The following is a 20,947-nucleotide window of genomic DNA, read 5'->3' as shown; positions in this document are numbered from 1 at the left end:
GGCTCAAGTCAAGATCCCAGGGTCCTGGGATCGAGCCCCATGTTGGGCTCCTGGCTCAGTGGGGAGCCTGCTTATCCCTCTCCCTCTGCCTCCCCTCTGCTCTCTCTCTCTCTGTCTCAAATAAATAAAAAAAATCTTAAAAAAAAAAAAACAAACCCAAAATGTGGTATACAATGGAATATTAGGCAATAAAAAAGAATGAATTACTGATATATGCTATAACATGGATAAACCCTGAAAATATCACGTTAAGGGAAAGAAGACAGACATAAAATGCCATATGTTGTACGATTTTATTTATATATGAAATGCCCAGAATAAGCTGATCCATTGAGACAGAAAGTACATTAGTGGTTGCTAGAAGATGGCAGGGGAGTAGGGATGGAGAGTGACTGCTAATTTATTTTGGGAGTGATGAAATGTTTTAGAATTATATAGCAGTGATGGCTGCACAATCTTGGGAATACACTAAAAACAACTGAAATGCACACTCTGAAAGAGTGAATTTTACAGTATGTAAATTACATCTTTTAAAAAACTGAGATATAATGGATATATATTAGTTTTAGGAGTACATGATTGGATATTTGTGTATATATTGCAGAAGGATCACCACAATCTAGTTAAAATCCATCACCATAAAAAGTTTCAAATTTTTTTCTTGCGACGAGAACTTTTAATATGTATTCTCTTAGCAACTTTCAAATACACAATACAGTATTATTAACTATGTTCACCATAGTTAATATTCCCATGACTTATTTATTTCATAACTGAAAGTTTGTACCTTCATCCATTTTGCCCATCCCTACCCCCAACCTCTGGCCACCACCGTTTTCTGTATCTATTGGCTCAGGTTTTGTTTTTTCTTTTTCATTTTAATTCCAGTTACTTAATACACAGTGTTATATTAGTTTCAGGTGTACAATATAGTGATTCAACAGTTCCATACATCACCCTGTGCACATCATGACAAGTGTACTCCCTAATCCTTATCACCTACTTAACCCATCCCCCCCAACCCTCACCTTTGGTAACCATCAGATTGCTCTCTATAATAAGAGTCTGTTTCTTGTTTTGTCTCTATTTTTTCCCTTTCCTTGTTTGTTTCTTAAATTCTACATATGAATGAAGTCATATGGTATTTTTCTTTCTCTGACTTATTTCACTTAGCATTATACTCTTCTAGCTCCATCCACGTCATTGCAAATGGCAAAATTTCATTTTTATGGATAAATAATATTCCATTGTGTGTATATTCCACATTGTCTTTATCCATTCATCTGTTGATGGACACCTGGGCTGCTTCCATATCTTGGCTATTGTAAATAATGCTGCTATAAACATCAGGATACATGTATCCCTTTGGATTAGTGTTCTTTTATTCTTTTGGTAAATACCCAGTAATGCGATTGCCAGAACTGATCATAAGGTAGTTCTATTTTTTAAGACTCTACATACAAGTGATCTCACACGGTATTTGTCTTTCTCTGTAGGACTTATTTCACTTATGAATAAATGCCCTCAAGGTCTATCTATGTTGTTGCAAATGGCAAAATTTCCTTCTTTTTTATGGCTGAATATTATCACAGTGTGTGTGTATTCATCCATCAATGGACACTCAGGTTGCTTCCATGTCTTAGCTATTGTAAATAATGTTGCAATGAACTGTTAAGTTATTCCTTAAAATAAAGCTATTATTTAAAAAGATCTACTTCAATGCAAAGTGGCTTCTAGTATAAAAAAACATATTTAGGAACGAATAATTACATTCAAGATTACTGTTAAATTGTTTACAAAACATAGGTAATTACCTCATTAAAGGCTCTCTCTGATCTCGCATCAGCCTCATTGTAACTTCACAAGCCCTTCGAAAAAGACCTTCTGTTCCCATAGGACCCATTCCATTAACCATATTATGAGTCAGTCGAAATGGAACAATTTCTGGAACTTCAAACGTTTCTCCCTTAAAACAATGCATTTTATTAAAAAGTAACAATGTTAACATTTTAAATCTTTATGCAAAAAAATTAGATCTTCATGTCTAGACTCTAAAAGTGCAAAGATACCCTCAAAATATTTATATTTTTAACTACATTAAAGGCCTCTATCATGAAGGAGCCATTTAACTCTACCTCTGATCTAGAGGATGGATGCTCACCAGTCACTGAATTACAATAGTGAATATTACTATAGAGAAATTTTTATGCATTCAAAATTTAGTCTCATATTAACTTCCTTACTGCTCTTCTTGAATAATATAAAATAAAAACAAATATTCTTATATTTTTCTTTTTTAAGACTTTCACTTTAAAGCAGGAAAGGAAAGAAACAGTCAAATGTTAGATGCTCATATCCCTCAGACAGAATATGTTAACATATAATATAATGAAGTCCAGTTCATTTATTTTCTGCCATTCTCAACCTACCTTCCATAAGGCCTTTTTATCCCCAAACTCACTGAGTTTCCCTAAATTCCTTTCTTGTATGATTTAATATATACTAGTGGTTTATCTGATTTGATCTCATGTATATCTGTGACCTTTCTTGGTTTCCTGTGACAGCAGAAGGTAATCCACAGAGAATGGGGATGAAGAAAATAGGGAGTTAGCCTACTTGTCTGCCTTCTAGGATCATAACATTGGAAAATTAGATGGGGCTTTAGGGAGAGTCCAACCACCTTAATTTATTCCCAGGCCCCACTCTGAATCTACAGAATCTCCTAGGATATCTGCTAGATATCTGTGTATTTTGTTTAAATTCTTAGATTATTCTGATACGCTGCCAGGTCTGTTTTGTCTAAAACTGAGTCTCAGTAAAATGAACGGATCTGTTCATGTTCCCAAAACTAAGAACTTAGTCAGAACTTGAACCTTTGGATTTCAAGTTCAGTGCTGATTTTACTGTATCACTATTCTGAGTTCTCTTCATCCTAAGTTGCTTTGCTGAGGACTGAGGGATTCACCAATCAAAACCAGTCAACAAACTCTCAGTGTGACTCAACTGTGACTATAACTACAACCAATGGGTATGTCTAGGAAAAACAGCTGTTGAGGAAAGGAAACTGGGAGTAAACATACAATTACTAGAGTAAGTCACATCATTTACCTTATTGAAGAGACAGTTGAAATCCACATGTACACATTCACCAGTCAAAGAATCAAAGAGAATGTTTTCACCATGACGGTCTCCAAGCCCCAGGATATAACCAACCATTGACATAACCGCTGTGGAACGACAGTATGCTGATCTGCTACTGTACCTAAAGAAAACACAATGCTAATCAAATATCCTTATGCCACATGAGGCAACATAAATCTAAAATATTTTTTAAAACATTAACCATAACAATGTATTATCTTCTTGGTAACTTACCATGATGTAGGATCAGGGAATGTCCTCAGAAACCACTCGTGAAAAACAGGAGGATGCCTGGGTAGGAGAAATTCTCGGAATACTTTGAGTTTTTCAGACAAAGCTGCGGCTTTTGGTAACATACACTGGCGAAGTTCTTTTCCTGTCATATAAACTCCTGCAAGGTGGAGTGGTTTCCATTAACCACACAAGCCAAATAAGAAAATGGGTAATTTTTTTAAAAACATCTATTTTTATTCAAATTGTTTTATAAAAGCAAGAACAAATAGAAAAATTGCAATTATGCATAGGTAAACTTATCTTATTATAATAAAATAACACATTGTTTCCCTATACTTATCCAAAGTGAAGCCTCCTGTTGATGAAAATTAATGTCAACTAAAACTAATGTTGTTGGAATCAACTAATTCCAGAAAATATCACTCAGAATAAATCCAATTTAAAGAGTACCCTTGGAATTATAAAAACGCTGCAGCCCTCACTAAAATTATAGTGATTTCTCTGTTCCTCAGCATGTAGTATAGGTCCACACAGAATCATTATTAAAAAACCTACAGTGGTGTTTTGAAGTAATTTACTCTGTGTGAATGCTAGCCTATAAGCTTCATTGGGTACCTGGTTCTTGAGCTAATCTTGTACAATGCAAATCATCTGGAGAAACAGAAGAACTTTTCCTTCTGATACAATGGTAAGCGTGTTTTAGATGGGTGATACTACTCCAGTCTATTAAGTGCCTTTTAGGCCCACCTTGGTCTCGTGCTTTTTTACACCCGAAGCACAGCCAAAAGTTTTATGAACAAGTTTGAGATTTGAGGTTTTTAGGCTCTAATGTTATATAGTTCCCATATGTTCATGATGTTAAAAAATTTTTTTTAAATATTTTTAAAAATCCAAAAGCAGTAACTAAAACACACACAATATTTTATCTTTCCAATAAAATAGTCAATAGCAAGTTCCTTGGAATAAGAGTCCAATCTTTGAGTTTCAGCTCTGCAACTTATCAGCTTTGTGAACTTGGATAAGTTACTTAACCTCTAGCACTGTACACAAAATAGGGATAATCAGACTTATTAACAATAAACAATAAAGTATATAACATACTTAGCAGAATAATATAGTAATTTATCACTATCACTTACTGTTATGGGTTAAACTGTACCCTCAAAAAAATGTGTTTAAGTCCTAACCCCTGGTACCTGTGAATGTGACCTTGAAATAGAGGGCTGTTGCCCATGTAATCAGGTTAAGAGGAAGTCATTAGGGTGGGCTCTTATTATAATATGACTAATATATAAAATATTATATAGGAAGAGAAAACAGAGACATATAGACTTAGGGAGAACACTGTGTGATGACAGAGAGGAGAAAGAATGATGTGATCCATCTATAAAACTAAGGCATGTCAAAGATTGCTGGAGACAGAAACTGACAGAAAGGCATAGAAGAGATTCTCCTCTAGAGCTATCAAGAGATCTGGCCCTACTGACACCAAGATTTTGGACTCATAGCCTCCCCAATTGTGAGAGAATACATTTCTGTTGTTTGCAGTACTTTGTTACAGCAGCCCTAGGGAAACGAATACACTTATTTTCTACCTTATTCTGATAACTTGGTCTATTTACTTTTAATGTACCACATCATATGCATTTAAAAATTTTTTTATTTTGAAACAGTTTTAGACTTACAAAAAATTGCATAAATGACACAAAGAATTCCCATATACTCTTCACCCAACTATTCTTAATGTTCATGTCTTTTATAATAATAGCACAATTACCTAAATCAGGAAATTGATAGTTACAATATTATTAACTAACCTTCAGACCTTATTCAAATTTCACCAACTGTCCCACTACTGTCTTTTTTTCTGGGCCAGGATCCAATCCAGGATCCCATATTACATTCAGCTGTCATGTCTCCTTAATGTCCTCAAAACTGGGAAATTTCTGTCTTTGTCTTTCATTACCTTGACATTTTTTAAGAGTTCTAACCAGTTATATTTTTGTTTCCCCACTGTAAAGTTACTATATTTTTCCCTTTATAATCAATAAGTATGTTGTGAAGAGATACTTTGAGACCCTACAAATAACCTGCTTCTCATCATACTTTTGCTCATTCATTTCAGGATCCATTTATATTCATTGCCTGCAACAATTATTACTGTGGTACTTGCTAACTGGTGATTTTCTATTTCCATCATTTTCTCTACATTTATTCACTGCAATTCTATTGTAACGAAGAACTGTTCCTACGTCCCTACTTATTTATTATTTATTTATATCAGTGTGGATTCATGTCTATTTATTTTATTCCATGAGTTACAATCTAATACTATATCATTATTTTGTTGCCCAAATTATCCCAGGTCTGGCCAGGTGGAGACTCTAATTCCAATCTAATACTTCCGGCTCTATTTTAGGCTTCCCTTTCCTTTTCTTCCTCACACAGTGAAAAAAGTAGCTCTCATTATCCACATATAGATCTTTATTTGCTAAAGGTAAGTATACACATAAAGTAGTTTCAAAATTGCTAACCAATACCTTTGTGAAAAACAAATTTTCATATACATTCTTATAAGCTACATCAAATTCTTTTGGGATAAAGATATAATTAGGTTAAAGAAGGGATTAGAACATTAGGAAGAAAAACACATAAGTACTTGTGTATATAGAATCTCATTTGACCTAGAAATTCTACTATGGCTTATAAAAAAAAGGTATAATAACATATGTTAATATTAATTATACATATTGGCAGATTTTATAGTCATATATTTATATTTTAAGAATTAATTTTAGTACCCTTTTCCTTATATAGTTTGGTCAGAATAGGTCTCAAGCCAGCAGTGTTGTTAACCCATTCAATAATCCCACATTCATCATTCAGGGGAATAACTGCATATGTTCGGATATGAAGTTCTCTTCTACGAGATTCTGCATCTTTTCTTAAGCACTATTAAAAAAAAATACACATAAACTTAAAAATTCAAAATTTCCAAATGTATGTCAAATATATCTAAAGATTATTCATTTCATAGCAAAAGAAACGCTGTGAAAGTTTACTATGTGGTATAGATGAATAATTCTTCAGAATGGTAGGAAAGGAAGCTACTGGGATAGTATCTATAGTCTTTTCCCAAATCATTAAAAAAGCCTTGGGCAAGTCCCTCGTTTTAATTATTCACTGTTAATGTAATATTGTGTTCAAAATATTGTACCTGTATATTTAACAATGACAAAATGTTATTTATTTAAATGTTTTATTTATTTATGCATGAGTCAGAGAAAGAGAGAGAGGCAGAGGCAGAGGGAGAAGCAGGCTCCCCGCCTAGCAGGGAGCCCGATGCGGGGCTTGATCCCAAGACCCCGGGATCATGACCTGAGCCGAAGGCAGACGCCCAACCATCTGAGCCACCCAGGTGCCCGACAAAATGTTCTTTAATTTTTTATTGCTTTATAGATGTTACTGAAGTATTAAGTCCTTAAGGCACAAAGATTGCTGTTTAATTTTTTTTAAAGATTTTTTATTTATTTATTTGACAGAGAGAGAGAGACAGCGAGAGAGGGAACACAAGCAGGGGGAGTGGGAGAGGGAGAAGCAGGCCTCCCACTGAGCAGGGAGCCCGATGCCAGGCTCGATCCCAGGATCCTGGGATCATGACCTGAGTCAAAGGCAGATGCTTAACCGACTAAGCCACCCAGGAGCCCCTAATTTTGATTATCTAAACAAAAAAGTATGAGTTTTATAAAATCCTCAAAATGTCATTTTATTCTTGCAATTTAATATTATGGCTTCGTTTGAAAAACTGTCTCCTAGCAGAAGAAAGCTTTTTACATCTCATCGGATTAATTCTGAATTATTCTAGGTAAGGATAAACAGTATTTTGTATAATTCTGAAACTGTATGAAATAAACTAAGCACACAACTATGATTGCAACCTGTCCAATTCAAAAGCACAATCACTAACCAAAAACATATTTTAAACTTTAGGAATAAACAGGCTACATAAATGTCAGCCAAACAGTACAGCATTAGAACAACATGTAAAGATCAGTTTATGGTCTCCTAGACCAACACAGACTGTAATTTTTCACAATCAGGCTATTGTATTTTACCACAGCAATGTGGGGGAACAGTAATGAAATAATCAGTAACAAAGCTGATTAGGATAAATTTATAAACTGAAGCCAGGCCAGCTGATACTCCTAACCAGAAAAACACTCAAGGGAGCTTCAGATGAACATACTGATGGTTTAACAGTCAGTTAGGTTACCAATTTTCTAAACATTTTAAATAAAAAAAAATCCTTCACTTTATAGAGCCTTTGAAATGGGTTTTTAATGTGATACTAATTTTTAAATTATTTTTTATTATACTAAGTACAAACCATAGTTATTCTTTTTTAAAAATGAACTTATCTGTTGCTATATCTTTTCTATGTTAAAAGTCCGTAACTTTTCCTGCTAATTAAAGAGGTACCAGTGAAATGTGGGGAGAGGATAGAGGAGGGACAAAAAGTTTATAAAAAGAATAATTAAATTTCATCTTTCTGTTGTATGGTTTAATTTTTCCCAATGGAAAAAAGAGATGCTATGCATTTACAAACACCTGGCCACAGAATAATTCAAAATACCTAAGGTCATCCATTTATAATAAACCCTTAATAAGATTTTTCATATCTCAATCTCTGAGACAGAAATCAAGCACTTACCAAATGTACTGAAAAAAATACTAATGATCACCTTTAAGCAGTGTGTTGATAAAAACAGAACCTAGGGGCAGCTGTGTGCTCAGCTGGTTAAGCATCCAACTCTTGCTTTCAGCTCAGGTCATGATCGCAGGGTTGTGAGATCAAGCCCCGCAGCAGTCTGCTTGAGATTCTCTCTCTCCCTCTCCCTCTGCCCCTGCCCACCGCCTGCACACACACTCTCTCTCTAAAATAAATAAATAAATCTTTAAAAACAAACAAAAGCCCCCCAAAACAGAACCTAACATCTTTTGTGTAGCACTAAAACATAAATACATCTGACAGAGTCTATTACAGATAATTTAAACATTACATAGAAAATATTTTCCCTAACATGTGTTACACATTTTTCTCAATATAATAAAAGTAATCTTATTTTTTAAAGTAAAAAGTTACATGAAACCAGCAATTCCATTTCTGGGTAAATACTCAAAAGACTGAAAGAAGGGATTCAAAGAGCTATTTATCCACCTATGTTCATTAACAATATTATTCACAATAGCAAAAGGCGGAAGCAATCCAAGTGTCGACAGACAGATCAATGAATAAACAAAATGCAGTAAACACATACAATGGTATATTATTCAGCCTTATTCAGGAAAAAAATTCTGACACATGATATAACATGGATGAACCCTGAAGACAATGCTAAGTAAGCCAGAAAAGGGGCAAAAAATATATGACTCCACTTCTACAAGGTATCTAGAGTAGTCAAATTCAGGAGATAGAAAGTAGAATGGTGGTTACCAGAGGCTAGGGAGGAAAGGAATGAGGAGTTATTGTTTATTGATGAGAGAGTTTCAGTTTGGGAAGATGAAAAATGTTCTGGAGAGGGATGGTGGTCATAGTTGGACAAAAATGTGTATGTACTTAATGTCACTGAATTGAACTGCTAAAAGTGGTTGGTTAAAATGGCAAGTTTTATTCCAATAAAAAAAATTAAGTGAAAACAAAAAAGGCAGTACATTTCATTCTCTTTTTAAGAATGATCTATTTGCATTATGAAAAGCTCGTATCACATGATAGTAATTACGGTAATTCTAAAAAATTAAAGCAAACTATCTCCAAACCTTATTAATCAAGGAATTGAATTCCATTAGTCTACAATCCTTTCTCAGGTCATCTTTTGGCTTACACATCATGATGTAGAACTTTCCATCTGATCCTTTCAAAGAGATCTTCTTTGGTTTTTGAAGAGAAGCAAGAATTTCCACCTAAAAGATAATGAATTATATATAAGTTAAGGTCAAGATTCTTTGTTTAAATTTTTATATATAAATACTGTATTACGTAACAAAAAGAATATAACTTATATTGTGTAGTAAGTTTATTATTTTACTAATTTCTTTTATCATAATCACTGATGATGTATGAAAAGAATATCCATGAATAGAGACCCATTGTCACCCATTAGGAATGGCTATAAAGTAAAAGGATTACTTCAATATAAGTACTTACACATTCAAATTTACGCAGCCTCTTTAGGACAGCCACAATATTTAAAAGATTTTTTTTTTTAAGATTTTATTTATTTGAGGGGGTGCCTGGGTGGCTCAGACGTTAAGGGTCTGCCTTCGGCTCAGGTCATGATCCCAGAGTCCTGGGATCGAGCCCCGCATCGGGCTCCCTGCTCGGCAGGAAGCCTGCTTCTCCCTCTCCCGCTCCCCCTGCTTGTGTTCCCTCTCTCGCTGTGTCTCTCTCTGTCAAATAAATAAATAAAATCTTTAATAAAAAAAAAAGATTTTATTTGAGAGAGGATGAGAGAGAGAGAGCGTGCACACACAAGCAGCAGGGAGGGGCAGAGGGAGAAGCAGACTCTCCACTGAACAGGGAGCCTGATTCAGGTCTGGATCCCAGGACCATAGGATCATGACCTGAGCCAAAGGAAGTCACTCAACTGAGCTACCCAGGCTCCCCTAAAAGGTTTTTGAAACAGTTTTTAGAACCTGTCTTTAGAGCTGGAGACACTGTTTTTAAATGTCTTTAGGGGTAAGAAATGCTTGTCAATTTAATGTAACTTGATTTTTGAAAAAAGAAACTCTTCTAAAATCAAGTCCACCTAATGAGGTGGGTTAATAAGCTAAATACTATTAATTTAAAAACAAAGCATGACTGTAAGTGAGTAAGAATGACTTCATTATGTGGTTTAGTATCTGGCTCTGAAGCAATTAAACAAATGTTTTAATACATAGAATTACTAGAACAAACAGTTTTCAAAATTATTTACTTAGAAAAAACTAATGATGTAATGTATGATGATTAACATAACAAAAAAATTTAAAGAAAAAAAATTATTTACTTAGAAATGCTCTAGTATGGGGTGCCTGGGTGGCTCAGTCGTTGGGCCAGTCGTTAAGCATCTGCCTTCGGCCCAGGTCATGATCCCAGGGTCCTGGGATTGAGCCCTGCATCGGGCTCGCTGCTCAGGGGGAAGCCTGCTTCTCCCTCTCCCACTCCCCCTGCTTGTGTTCCCTCTCTTGCTGTCTCTCTCTCTCTCTCTGTCAAACGAATAAATAAACATCTTTAAAAAAAATGCTCTAGTACCACTTATTTAAAATAGTCACATATTTATAGTCACATATTATACTTAAAAAAAATCAAGCTCTTCTTAGCTGAATTTTGCTTCCTCCTAAAGTATAAGCAAAAACTGTATTTTGTTCTTCTCCATTTTTAGGATGAAACAAAGTATGGAAAAATCAAACTGTGAAAAATAAAAATTATACTCATACTAAAACAATACATGCATCTAAAAAATCAAAATACTCAGTTGAACATGGTTTGTTTTTTTTTTTAAGACACTGTCCTAGGGGTTGTAGAAGATTAAAAGGAGAATAAGCATGAACAGTGTGTGTGTATATCTTATAATACACAGGGGAAGGAAGATAAATGTATATGGTTGAAAAGTTGACAATACAAAGGTAGTAACTGATTAGAAACAGACATGTAATGTTGGCAATATGTACTAGAGAGAAAACGTATTCATTGGAGGACATGAAAAGCTAACAACTGTACAGGAACCATCTCCCTATTATACTACTTAAGATGCAAGGCTCTCATTCATTATAATACACATTAGAAAAGTATCAATCTTCTCCATTTGGATATTTTTATAGGTCACAGATACTGGGAACATGGCATTTTTAACATTTAATTTTATCCCAATAAAAGAGAGTTTTAATTTTCTGTATTTCTAATCATCTTTTTCTTTGCAAATAAAATGCACTTAGTCTCTGAGAAAAACACTTTTAAAAAAACCTAATTTGAAAATTTTAGCTTAATAAAATTTTAAAATCGTAGTTACAGTTACATTAACACTGAAGTTTACCATATCATCAAAGCTTGAGATATAGGCCCAATGCCCAGGAAATGGCTCATGGTTAGCATGGGCACCCGGAATTGATGGAAGAGTAGGTATCATGACTGATTGTAAAGGAATGAGGATTTCACTAAATGTTGGTTCTTCTACCAGCTTTTTAAGCATTTTAAAATGAGTGCTCATGCTTAATGTGGAACTACTTCCATCCACCTGGGGAAAGAAAATAGTACATTTTAATTTCTCTGGGTTTACCTTGAATTACAGAACACTTATTTTCAACCAAAACAAAAATTTTACTTCTACAGTATTTTAGTTACAATGGTTAAGCAGTCAGCAGTTTTCTAAGAATTTATTATATATCTCATTTTCCCCTCTCTGTACTCTTTTGCCTGCCTTATTGGTAATCGTACTTCTACCACAGGACTGTTTAATGACTAAAGGAGACAATAAAGGCCTACAATCTATTATCAGACATTACCAAATCCAAAGAGCTGTGTAAATCAAAATCTTTTTTTGTACCAAATCTCATTTAACTGAACTTCTCACTTAAAGATGAGTATGTGTCATTGCAGAAACAGTTACGTAACCGACTATGGGATACTCTATCAGAATACTCTCTGTAGGGATACTCAATATTGAGTACATACACTACATTACCTTAAAAAATCTGAAAAATTCAGAATTCCTAAATGCAGCCTAGCTGGTCACAAAAATTTCCAATAAAGAACTGAAAACCTGTACACATAAAGCACTCAGAAAAGTGCCAGTGTTTAGTAAATGTTGGCTATTATCATAATGTTGTCTTTGATAATGCTAACTGCATCAGAGGTCAAATAGGAGTAAAATGGGTAACAAAAACAGATTACTCTTTCAAGGTGTTTACTGATAAAGGGAAGGTGGAAAATAGAATAGTCTGTGTTTTCTCACCTATTAACAGCTAATAGACTGAATATTTGTAAAGTGAAATCTAGCTATTTACCTGTAAAGAGTCTCTCTCCCCTTTCTCATAACTATCTTCATTCCTTACTTTTACCTTTTCTATATATATATTTAGGGATTTTTTCCCTTCTATTTCCTTGAGCAAAAAAGTGTGTTACTCCTGTAAGCATGTTCATACTCTAGACACAAGTATACTGAAAAAAGTAGTTATTAAACTAGATGATAACCATCTGCTTAGTTCCCTAGAACACTATCAGCACCTCAATGCAGGAGAACACGCCTTCTTTATCTTTGTTTCACTTAGCATTAGTGCCTGTCAACAGGCAATGAAGTAAGTGTGTACTGAGAATGAAATGAAATGAAAACCGGAACTCCAATCTTCTTTCCTCTCACATATGTAGGTTAATATATATAAGTTTTGAAAATTTAAAGCTATGACACAAAATAATAATAGAAACAACTTGGAGTATTTTACACATAGTTTTATGGCTTATTTCATATTCCTCTACTTAAATTATTTCTAATTAATATGGATAATTTACTCTCAGAATCTACACTAAGAAAAGCTTTAGAAATTTTAAAGTACAAATTTGAGAGAGGGACATGTTAGAAATTTTAAAAACCTCTTTATTAAGGTAAACTGCATATGTTTAAAGTATATAATTTAATGAATTTTTATGTATGTGTATACCCACTTATGTTTGAATTTTAACTGAATTAAGTCAAATGAAAGAAAACCAGCTAAAATCAGAGAAGTTTTATATAAATGATCCAACACTGGTCTATAAGTAGGAAGATTTATGATCATACCGGTTTATTGCACAATTCCAAAAGCTTGTCTGTTAGGCGAGTTGCATCTCCAATAAATTTTTCTAAGGATTTTTTCATGTGAATAGCTTTATTTAGGATTTCCTTGCATCTGTTCACACGCATGGGATAAGAAGACTGTCATAAAAGAATTAAATGTAGTTTTATACAAGATCTTTTTAAAAAACCCAGAATTTTGATAGACACAAATCAACTTAAAAAGTGTTCATGATGAGAATTTATGTTGTTTCAAATTTCCTGGAAATCAATTTGGCAATGCTCTCAACAACCATAAAAATGCTGTTATCCTATGACCTCCTGAATTCCCTTCTTAGAATCTATCCTGGTGGAATAATCAGAAATGAGAATAAATACAGATGTGTCTAGATGCATTTACTACAAGAGCAAAAAAATGGAAACACAACAGTTAAATAAATTATTGAAAATAATTATAGACTACTATAGAATTTTACATAATTATTAAAATTGTGTCTTCAAAGAATATTTAATGCATAGGAGCATGCTATGGTAACAATGTTAGGTGAAAAATATCAAATTATGTATCTCTATAATCCAAATTTGGCATTAAAATATGCATAGAAAATACACAAAAAGAGAGAAGACCATCAATAGTAGAATTAGTGAATTTTAGTTTTCTTTTTTATATCTGTGTATTTTCCAAATTCTCTAAATATTTATAATTAGATATATTTACCACCTTATAAATGCCCATTAATAATGCAATAAAGTTTTTCTATTATTAAGAGCTTAGATACTTTGGATAAAACACTTTGAAAAAATAGTCTACTATTTTATACCATGCATGAACAGTTTATTTGACTTCATAGAGAAAAAACATGCTGAATTCTCTGATCTTAACATACTAGTCCTTTCATTTGATGTGGTAAATATTTCTGAATTTTAAAATGATACAAATGCTTTAATTTCTTTTTTTCAAATATTTAAAATTTATGTTTTGCTATTAATCTAAGAAAGAAACACTGGAACTTGCATCTTCATATTAGCATTAAATAATCACTGCCATATAAAATGGAAAAAGACACTGTCGTGATTACTATATTACCTTTGACACAGCTGTCATCATCCACATTGCTTGTTGAGGATACGCAAGAAACACTTTGGCTATAATTTCCATCAAGACAACAAAAACTTCATCATGAGAATGACAAATTCGGGAGATCAACTGTGAAAAAGCAGTCAAAAACTGATATGGTGCTAAGTGATTTGTGTGCTCTGTGATAACCTTGTTTATTTTAGCTAAATCACTTCTCATTTGTACACGATCGGAACGGCCAGCTGGAAAAAAATCAAAGTTAAAAAAACAGAGAAGAAAAAACAGTATATCAGTTCATTTCACAGAAGAAAAACTGTTTTAAAAACAGCTTTACATTATTCCCACACCCAAAGCTAGATCACTTGCCAAATTGTGAACATAGTTGTCTTTGTCTAAATAGGAAAACATATTTAGAGCCATTAAAAAACTCAAGGGCTATTAATTTTCACTAGAAACACAGAACAAACCACACTTCACTATAATTTTTAGGGTAAATTATTTGGCTTAAACTAGTTTCTCTCAATATGTGTTAGGTTCAGGAAGGAATGAGCAGATTCTCATTTGCAGGGCACCTGGATGGCTCAGTCGTTAAGTTGTCTGCCTTTGGCTTGGGTCATGATCACAGGGTCCTGGGATTGAGCCCCACATCGGGCTCCCTGCTCTGCGGGAAGTCTGCTTCTCCCTCTCCCACTTCCCCTGCTTGTGTTCCCTCTCTCGCTGTGTCTCTCTGTCAAATAAATCAATAAAATCTTTAAAAAAAATTATAAAAAAAAAAGATTCTCATTTGCAGCCTTGAACTGCAACATGTCTATGCATTTAGTGTTTCTCCTCTTTGTTATAATATTCTTGCTCACACTTATATTCAATCTAATTTATCAAATTCATTCCTAGCTTTTTGTAAGTTAGACTGTAAAGCCAAATGTGACTTTATACCAAAGTTAAAATTTTTCTTATCCCTTAAAATTTTTACATAAAAAATTATACCTTTTTCCCACTCGTATGCCTTAGCACCAAAATCAAGCCATAGTGATAACATTCGCGGCATTGACTGATATATGAATTGGTTTCCATATTGGAGAGATCTGCAATTATATAGAAAAGATGTTATTAACATAGTGCTTTTTTCACAGTAGATGGATTAAAATGTAAAGACTTAAACTACCACTTGACAGATATGAACAGAAAATGTTTGCAGGATCAAATAATTATCTAAAAGTATCCTTGACATGGGGCACCTGGGTGGCTCAGTCGGTTAAGCTGCCTTTGGCTCTGGTCATGATCTCAGGGTCCTGGGATCAATCCCCACATTGGGCTCCCTGCTCAGCAGGGAGTCTGCTTCTCCTCCTGCCCCTCCCCCCACCTCGTGCTCACCTGCTTGCTCTCTCTCTCTCTCTCAAATAAATAAATAAAATCTTAAAAAGAATGAATGGAATGTCATTATTACTTCTTAGGAAATAATACGTGAAAATATAAACAGGCATGAGACAATACACTATGTGATTATAATACACTAAAATATAAAATCAAGTTATATTTTACCTGTTATCTAGTCTAAGAGATAAGCTCTTTCTACAAGACTAATGTCAAAATCATTTACATGATTTACATATTTCTTAGCAGAATGAGCAGGAAGGAGACATCCCATTGGTAATTATAACCAATAAATATATTACATTTAGGATCTCCTGGAATTCTAGGGTGGGGGATTCAGGAGATGAGGGTGTGGAATGGGAAGGACACTTAACTTTCATTGTGTAATATTGATACTACAGAATTTAAAAATATAAATGCACCTTACTTTTTCCATTAATAAAGTTATTTTTTAAAAGGAATAAAGAATGCTACAAAGAAAAAATTTATATCTCATCTAAAGTTAAAGACTGAATCAGTGGTAAAGCAGAAAACATCCTGAATACACTAAAACCTGTGATAACAGTTCAAGATCAAGAGTCACTCGGACATATTTAATCAGCACACATCAGTTCTCACACTTACCTGCCAAAATGAAGAACTATATACCGAATGAGATCACCCTGCTTTTCCATTTTGTTGTCTGTGACCATGGGCATCAATTTGTCATAGTACTTGGCAAGGTAAAAATGCCCATCCTCCCACTCTGGCAGGAACAAGGTCACATCCTGTAAAAGACAACACTCACCTAAGAAACCCCCATACTATACTGGGAAATAACGTATGAATAGATGATTAGGGATCAAAAAGTGTAAGACCCACACGTAGGCAGAGCAAAGCCAAAGGCAGAGTGACTCTTTCATTTGGATAAAGAATTCTCTTAGAAAGGTTTTCTCAGGATGGCTGGTTGGTTCTGGTGAGTTGTCCACTGGACAACATGAGATAGTGTTGGGATAATTAGCTATTTAGGGAAAGAAAACTCTATTTACATTGCTACTTTATATGTCATCAAAATAATTTCCAGATGGATTAAAGTTTTTTTGAAAGTGTTTATATATTTTTATTATTAAAAAAATAGTGAAAAGAAAATATCAAAGCTCAGAGGAAAGAACTGACTTTAAGAGCATAAACATATGGTTAAAAAAATTACATCTTATTTTTCTCCAATATCTTTCATGGGTTATTGCGCTCCCTCTCAACACCCTTAAAATCAGGCTTCTGGGGCGCCTGGGTGGCTCAGTCGTTAAGCGTCTGCCTTTGGGTCAGGTTATGATCCCAGGGTCCTGGGATCGAGCCCCACATCGGGCTCCCTGCTCCGCAGGAAGCCTGCTTCTCTCTCTCCCACTCCTGCTTGTGTTCCTGCTCTCGCTATTTCTCTGTCGAATAAATAAATAAAATCTTTAAAAAAAAAATCAGGCTTCTAAGAATTCACCTCTCATTCACTCCTCAAACTATTTCTTCATGGTTTCAGTCTTTGGCATTCCCCAAAAGCAGCTCCTTAAATCTAAAAGATCTTCCCAATTCTGATCTCATTTGTTAGCATCTGTTTCTGTTGTCCACACCATTTCCTCTTGGAAATACTTTCTTCCCTCAGCTTCAGTGAGGCCACTATCTTCCAAGTTTTCTCCTACCTTTCTGGCCACTCCTACTCTGTCCCGTCATTTCCTTTCCCTTTCCCCGCCTTTTAAGTATTTGTGTTTATTTTAAAACAATACTATTTGAAATGTGATAGAAAACACATAGAATGGCTGACTGTAAAAAAAATTTTTTAATGAAGTTCCACACTTAATTCAAGCAAGTATGAGAACATAGTTTGAACTAGGAACATAAATGAGATCTTGAGTTTCCCCTGAACCTAATCCTGCAAATTTTAGATGGCAACCTGCCTGTGGATAGAGAGAATGACATGACCAGATGTATGGAACAGATGCTGGATTCATGTGCCCAACCAGCCACAGGGACAAGGCTGCCAGTATCCCTTCCCCACCTAGTCATAGAAGCAAAGGGAATAAGGAAATATACTAAAATTTCTTTTAAAAAGATATTTTTCAGTCTGGTTTTAACCATCATTTTACCCTCCTTCTTTCCTCTTACCTGTCTCCTCGTTTCTTCTTTTCTGGTTTAAGTTTTTAAAAATTTATTTTGGAAAATAAAATTTACATACAGAAAAATATACAAATCTTATAAGTATAGCTTGATCAATTATCACAAAGTGATCACATACAAGAACTCCAGGAACACAAGCTCCCTTATTCACCCTCCCAATCACTACCTCCTTTCTTTTCCCTGAAAATAACCACTGCTATAGAGTGAATGTCTGTGTCCACCCACTCCCAAATTCATGTTGAAGCCTAATCCCCAAAGTGATAATATTTGGAGGTAGGGCCTTTGGGGCGTGATTAGGTCATGATGATGGAACCCTCATGGATAAGATTAGTGCCCTTATAACAGAGATCCCTAAGAGTCCCCTCACCCCTTCTGCTTATAATAAGATGACAGTCTATGAACCAGGAAGCAGGCCCTCATCAAACACCAAATGTATAGCACCTTGATCTTACTTCCCAGCCTCCAGGACTGTGAGAGATAAATGTCTGTTGTTTAAGTCACCCAGTTTATGTTATATGTTTATTATAGTATATGGTTCTTATAGCAGCCCAAAAAGACAACCACTATTTGAATTTCTAATACAGTAATTTCGTTTTGCCCATTTTTGAATTTTATATAAATGGAAACATACTACATGTATTATTTTCTTTTTTTTTTATACATTTTTTTTTTTTTTTAAAGATTTTATTTATTTATTCATGAGAGACAGACAGAGAGAGAGCGAGAGAGAGAGGCTGAGGGAGAAGCAGGCTCCCAAGGAGCAGGGAGCCTGATGCAGGACTCAATCCCAGGACCCTGGGATCATGACCTGAGCCGAAGGCAGATGCTTAACCATCTGAGCCACCCAGGCGCCCTACATGTATTATTTTCTATCCAGCTTTTTTCATTAAACATTATGTTTGTGAAATCAATGGAAGCTGTTGCATATAACTTTGGTTTGTTGGTTTTCTTCGCTACATAGTATTCCATTATAGGAATACCCTACAACTTGTTTAACCATTCTTCCCCTCCCCCAACCTCTTGGTTATCCATTCTGTAACCAACTGACATTTGAGTTACTTCCAGAGTAAAATCTACAAATGATGTTGTTATACACATTTTTGAACATATCCTAGAGAGACAAGTAGAACGGCTGGGTCACAGTATTATCACCTTGAGGAGATAATGCCAAATTGTTCTCCAAAATGATTATACCAATTTACACTTCCAGCAACATTGCCTAAGAGTCTAAATGCTCTAGTCTAACATTTGGAGTTGTTAATCTTTAAATTTTCGCTTTCTAATAGGTATACAGCGTTGCCTTGTAATGTTTTTAATTTGCATCTATGCCTGTCTACTATAATTCAATACATTTTATTTGTTTTTGGTCATTTATATATTTACTTCCGTAAGTCTTCCATACAATTCTTGTCTCAGGTTTCTTATTGACTTTTAAGAATTCTTACTGTATTTTGGATATGAGCCTCTTATCATTTATGTGTTGCAAGTATCTTCTAATCTATGGCTTGCCTCTACATTCATAATGGTATCTTTTCATGAACAGAAATTCATATTATTAATGTGGTCAAATTTATCAATCATTTCTTTTATAGTTGGTCATTTTGGTCTGTTTAAGAAGTCCTGACCTACTTCTAGGTTTGAAGATACTCTCCTATATAATGCTTTGGAAACTTTATCATTTTGCCTTTCACATTTAGATCCACAATCTACCTGAAGTTTACCTTTGTTAATGGTGTGAAGAAAGGATCAAGTTTGACTTTTTTTTCCTAAAAGATAACCAAATGATACACCATTTATTAAAAAGACTATCCCTAGGGGCGCCTAGGTGGCTCAGTGGGTTAAGCATCTAACTCTTGATTTTGGCTCAGGTGATGATTTTAGGGTCTTGGGATCGAGCCCCGTGTTAGGCTCTGCACTGGACATGGAGCCTGCTCAGGATTCTCTCTCTGCCCCTTCCCCATCCCCAACCAGGCGTGCACGCTCTCCAAAAAAAAAAAAAAAAAAAAAAAAAGACTATTCCTCATGGCTACTTAGGCCATCATGACAGAGCTTTAGGAATGTAGCTAGAGTAATCAGATTCTAACTTTGGTATCATGAGGGCTTCTCTCCCTCCTCCACCAACCCAGGCTTCAGCGTAAGAGATGTAAGACCTGGAGTATCTGCTATAAATTTTGCTGTGGGGATGCCTGGGTGGCTCAGTCGTTAAGTGTCTGCCTTTGGCTCAAGTCATGATCCCAGGGTCCTATGATCGAGTGCTGCATTGGGCTCCCTGCTCTGCAGGAAGCCTGCTTCTCCCTCTCCCACTCCCCCTGCTTGTGTTCCCTCTCTCGCTGTCTCTGTCAAATAAATAAATAAAACTTTATAAATAAATAAATAAATAAATTTTGTTGTGAAGAATTAGTGAGTTTTTATGTGCCTCACAAGTTAGAAGAAATTCAGATATCTCCAACTGGGAGAGTGAAACTTATAAAGTATGACTTTAGGATGTGCCTCATTGCTACTGCCCTTTAGTACAGTATATATATATTATTTTTTTGAAGATTTATTTATTTTGAGAGACAGCACACAGGAGGGGCAAAGGGAGAGGGAGAGAAACTTTTTTTTTTAAGATTTTATTTATTTATTTGACAGAGAGAAAGAGAGAACAAGTAGGCAGAGCATCAGGCAGAGGGAGAGGGAGAAGCAGGCTCTCTGCTGAGCAGAGCCCGATGTGGGGCTAGATCCCACGACCCTGGGATCATGATCCAAGCCAAAGGCAGACACCTAACCAACTGAGCCACCCGGATGCCCAAGGGGGAGAAAGTCTTAAGCAGACTCCACAGGCTGAGTGTGGAGCCAGACACAGGGCCCCATCTCACAACCTTGAGATCACTACCTGAGCCAAAACCAAGAGTTGGTCACTTAACTGTCTATACCACACAGGCGCCCCAAAGTACTGTATTTTTGTAAAAAGGTTTTTTTTTTTTGAGAGAAAGCGTGAGTGAGCACATGCACAGGGGGAGGGGCAGAGGGAGAGGGAAAGAATCCCAAGCAGATTCCCTGCTGACTGTGGAGCTCAATGCAGGGCTCCACCTCACAACCCTGAGATTACTACCTGAGTCACAATCAGGAGTCAGACATGCAACCAACTGAACCTCCCAGGTGCCCCAGTATATATTTTGATGAGAAGAAG

The 20,947-nt window shown here is 35.2% G+C and overlaps 1 protein-coding gene across 7 annotated transcripts in view; it reads right to left on the bottom strand.

Annotated features, from left to right (window-relative positions):
- Positions 1-20,947, bottom strand: part of ATR (ATR checkpoint kinase) — a 96,275-nt gene that overhangs the window by 5,217 nt on the left and 70,111 nt on the right. For 5 of the 7 annotated variants that reach the window (XM_025881170.2, XM_073899023.1, XM_073899040.1 and 2 more), the window contains 10 exons: positions 16,255-16,397; positions 15,244-15,341; positions 14,269-14,501; positions 13,188-13,322; positions 11,448-11,648; positions 9,193-9,336; positions 6,177-6,327; positions 3,376-3,532; positions 3,109-3,262; positions 1,815-1,966 (listed from right to left, as the gene is read on the bottom strand). In XM_025881170.2, coding sequence (XP_025736955.1) covers positions 1,815-1,966; positions 3,109-3,262; positions 3,376-3,532; positions 6,177-6,327; positions 9,193-9,336; positions 11,448-11,648; positions 13,188-13,322; positions 14,269-14,501; positions 15,244-15,341; positions 16,255-16,397 — 1,568 coding nt within the window. Of the gene's footprint in view, positions 1-1,814; positions 1,967-3,108; positions 3,263-3,375; positions 3,533-6,176; positions 6,328-9,192; positions 9,337-10,421; positions 10,619-11,447; positions 11,649-13,187; positions 13,323-14,268; positions 14,502-15,243; positions 15,342-16,254; positions 16,398-20,947 lie in introns of those variants that run through there. The other 2 variants (XR_012380271.1, XR_012380275.1) reach the window with 2 other exon arrangements.

This window comes from Callorhinus ursinus, unplaced genomic scaffold (assembly GCF_003265705.2).
Source record: "Callorhinus ursinus isolate GAN/ISIS: 27379988/994484 unplaced genomic scaffold, GSC_fseal_2.0 scaffold1, whole genome shotgun sequence".
NCBI classification, from domain to species: Eukaryota; Metazoa; Chordata; class Mammalia; order Carnivora; family Otariidae; genus Callorhinus; species Callorhinus ursinus.
This window is presented reverse-complemented; position numbering and strand designations above follow the sequence as displayed.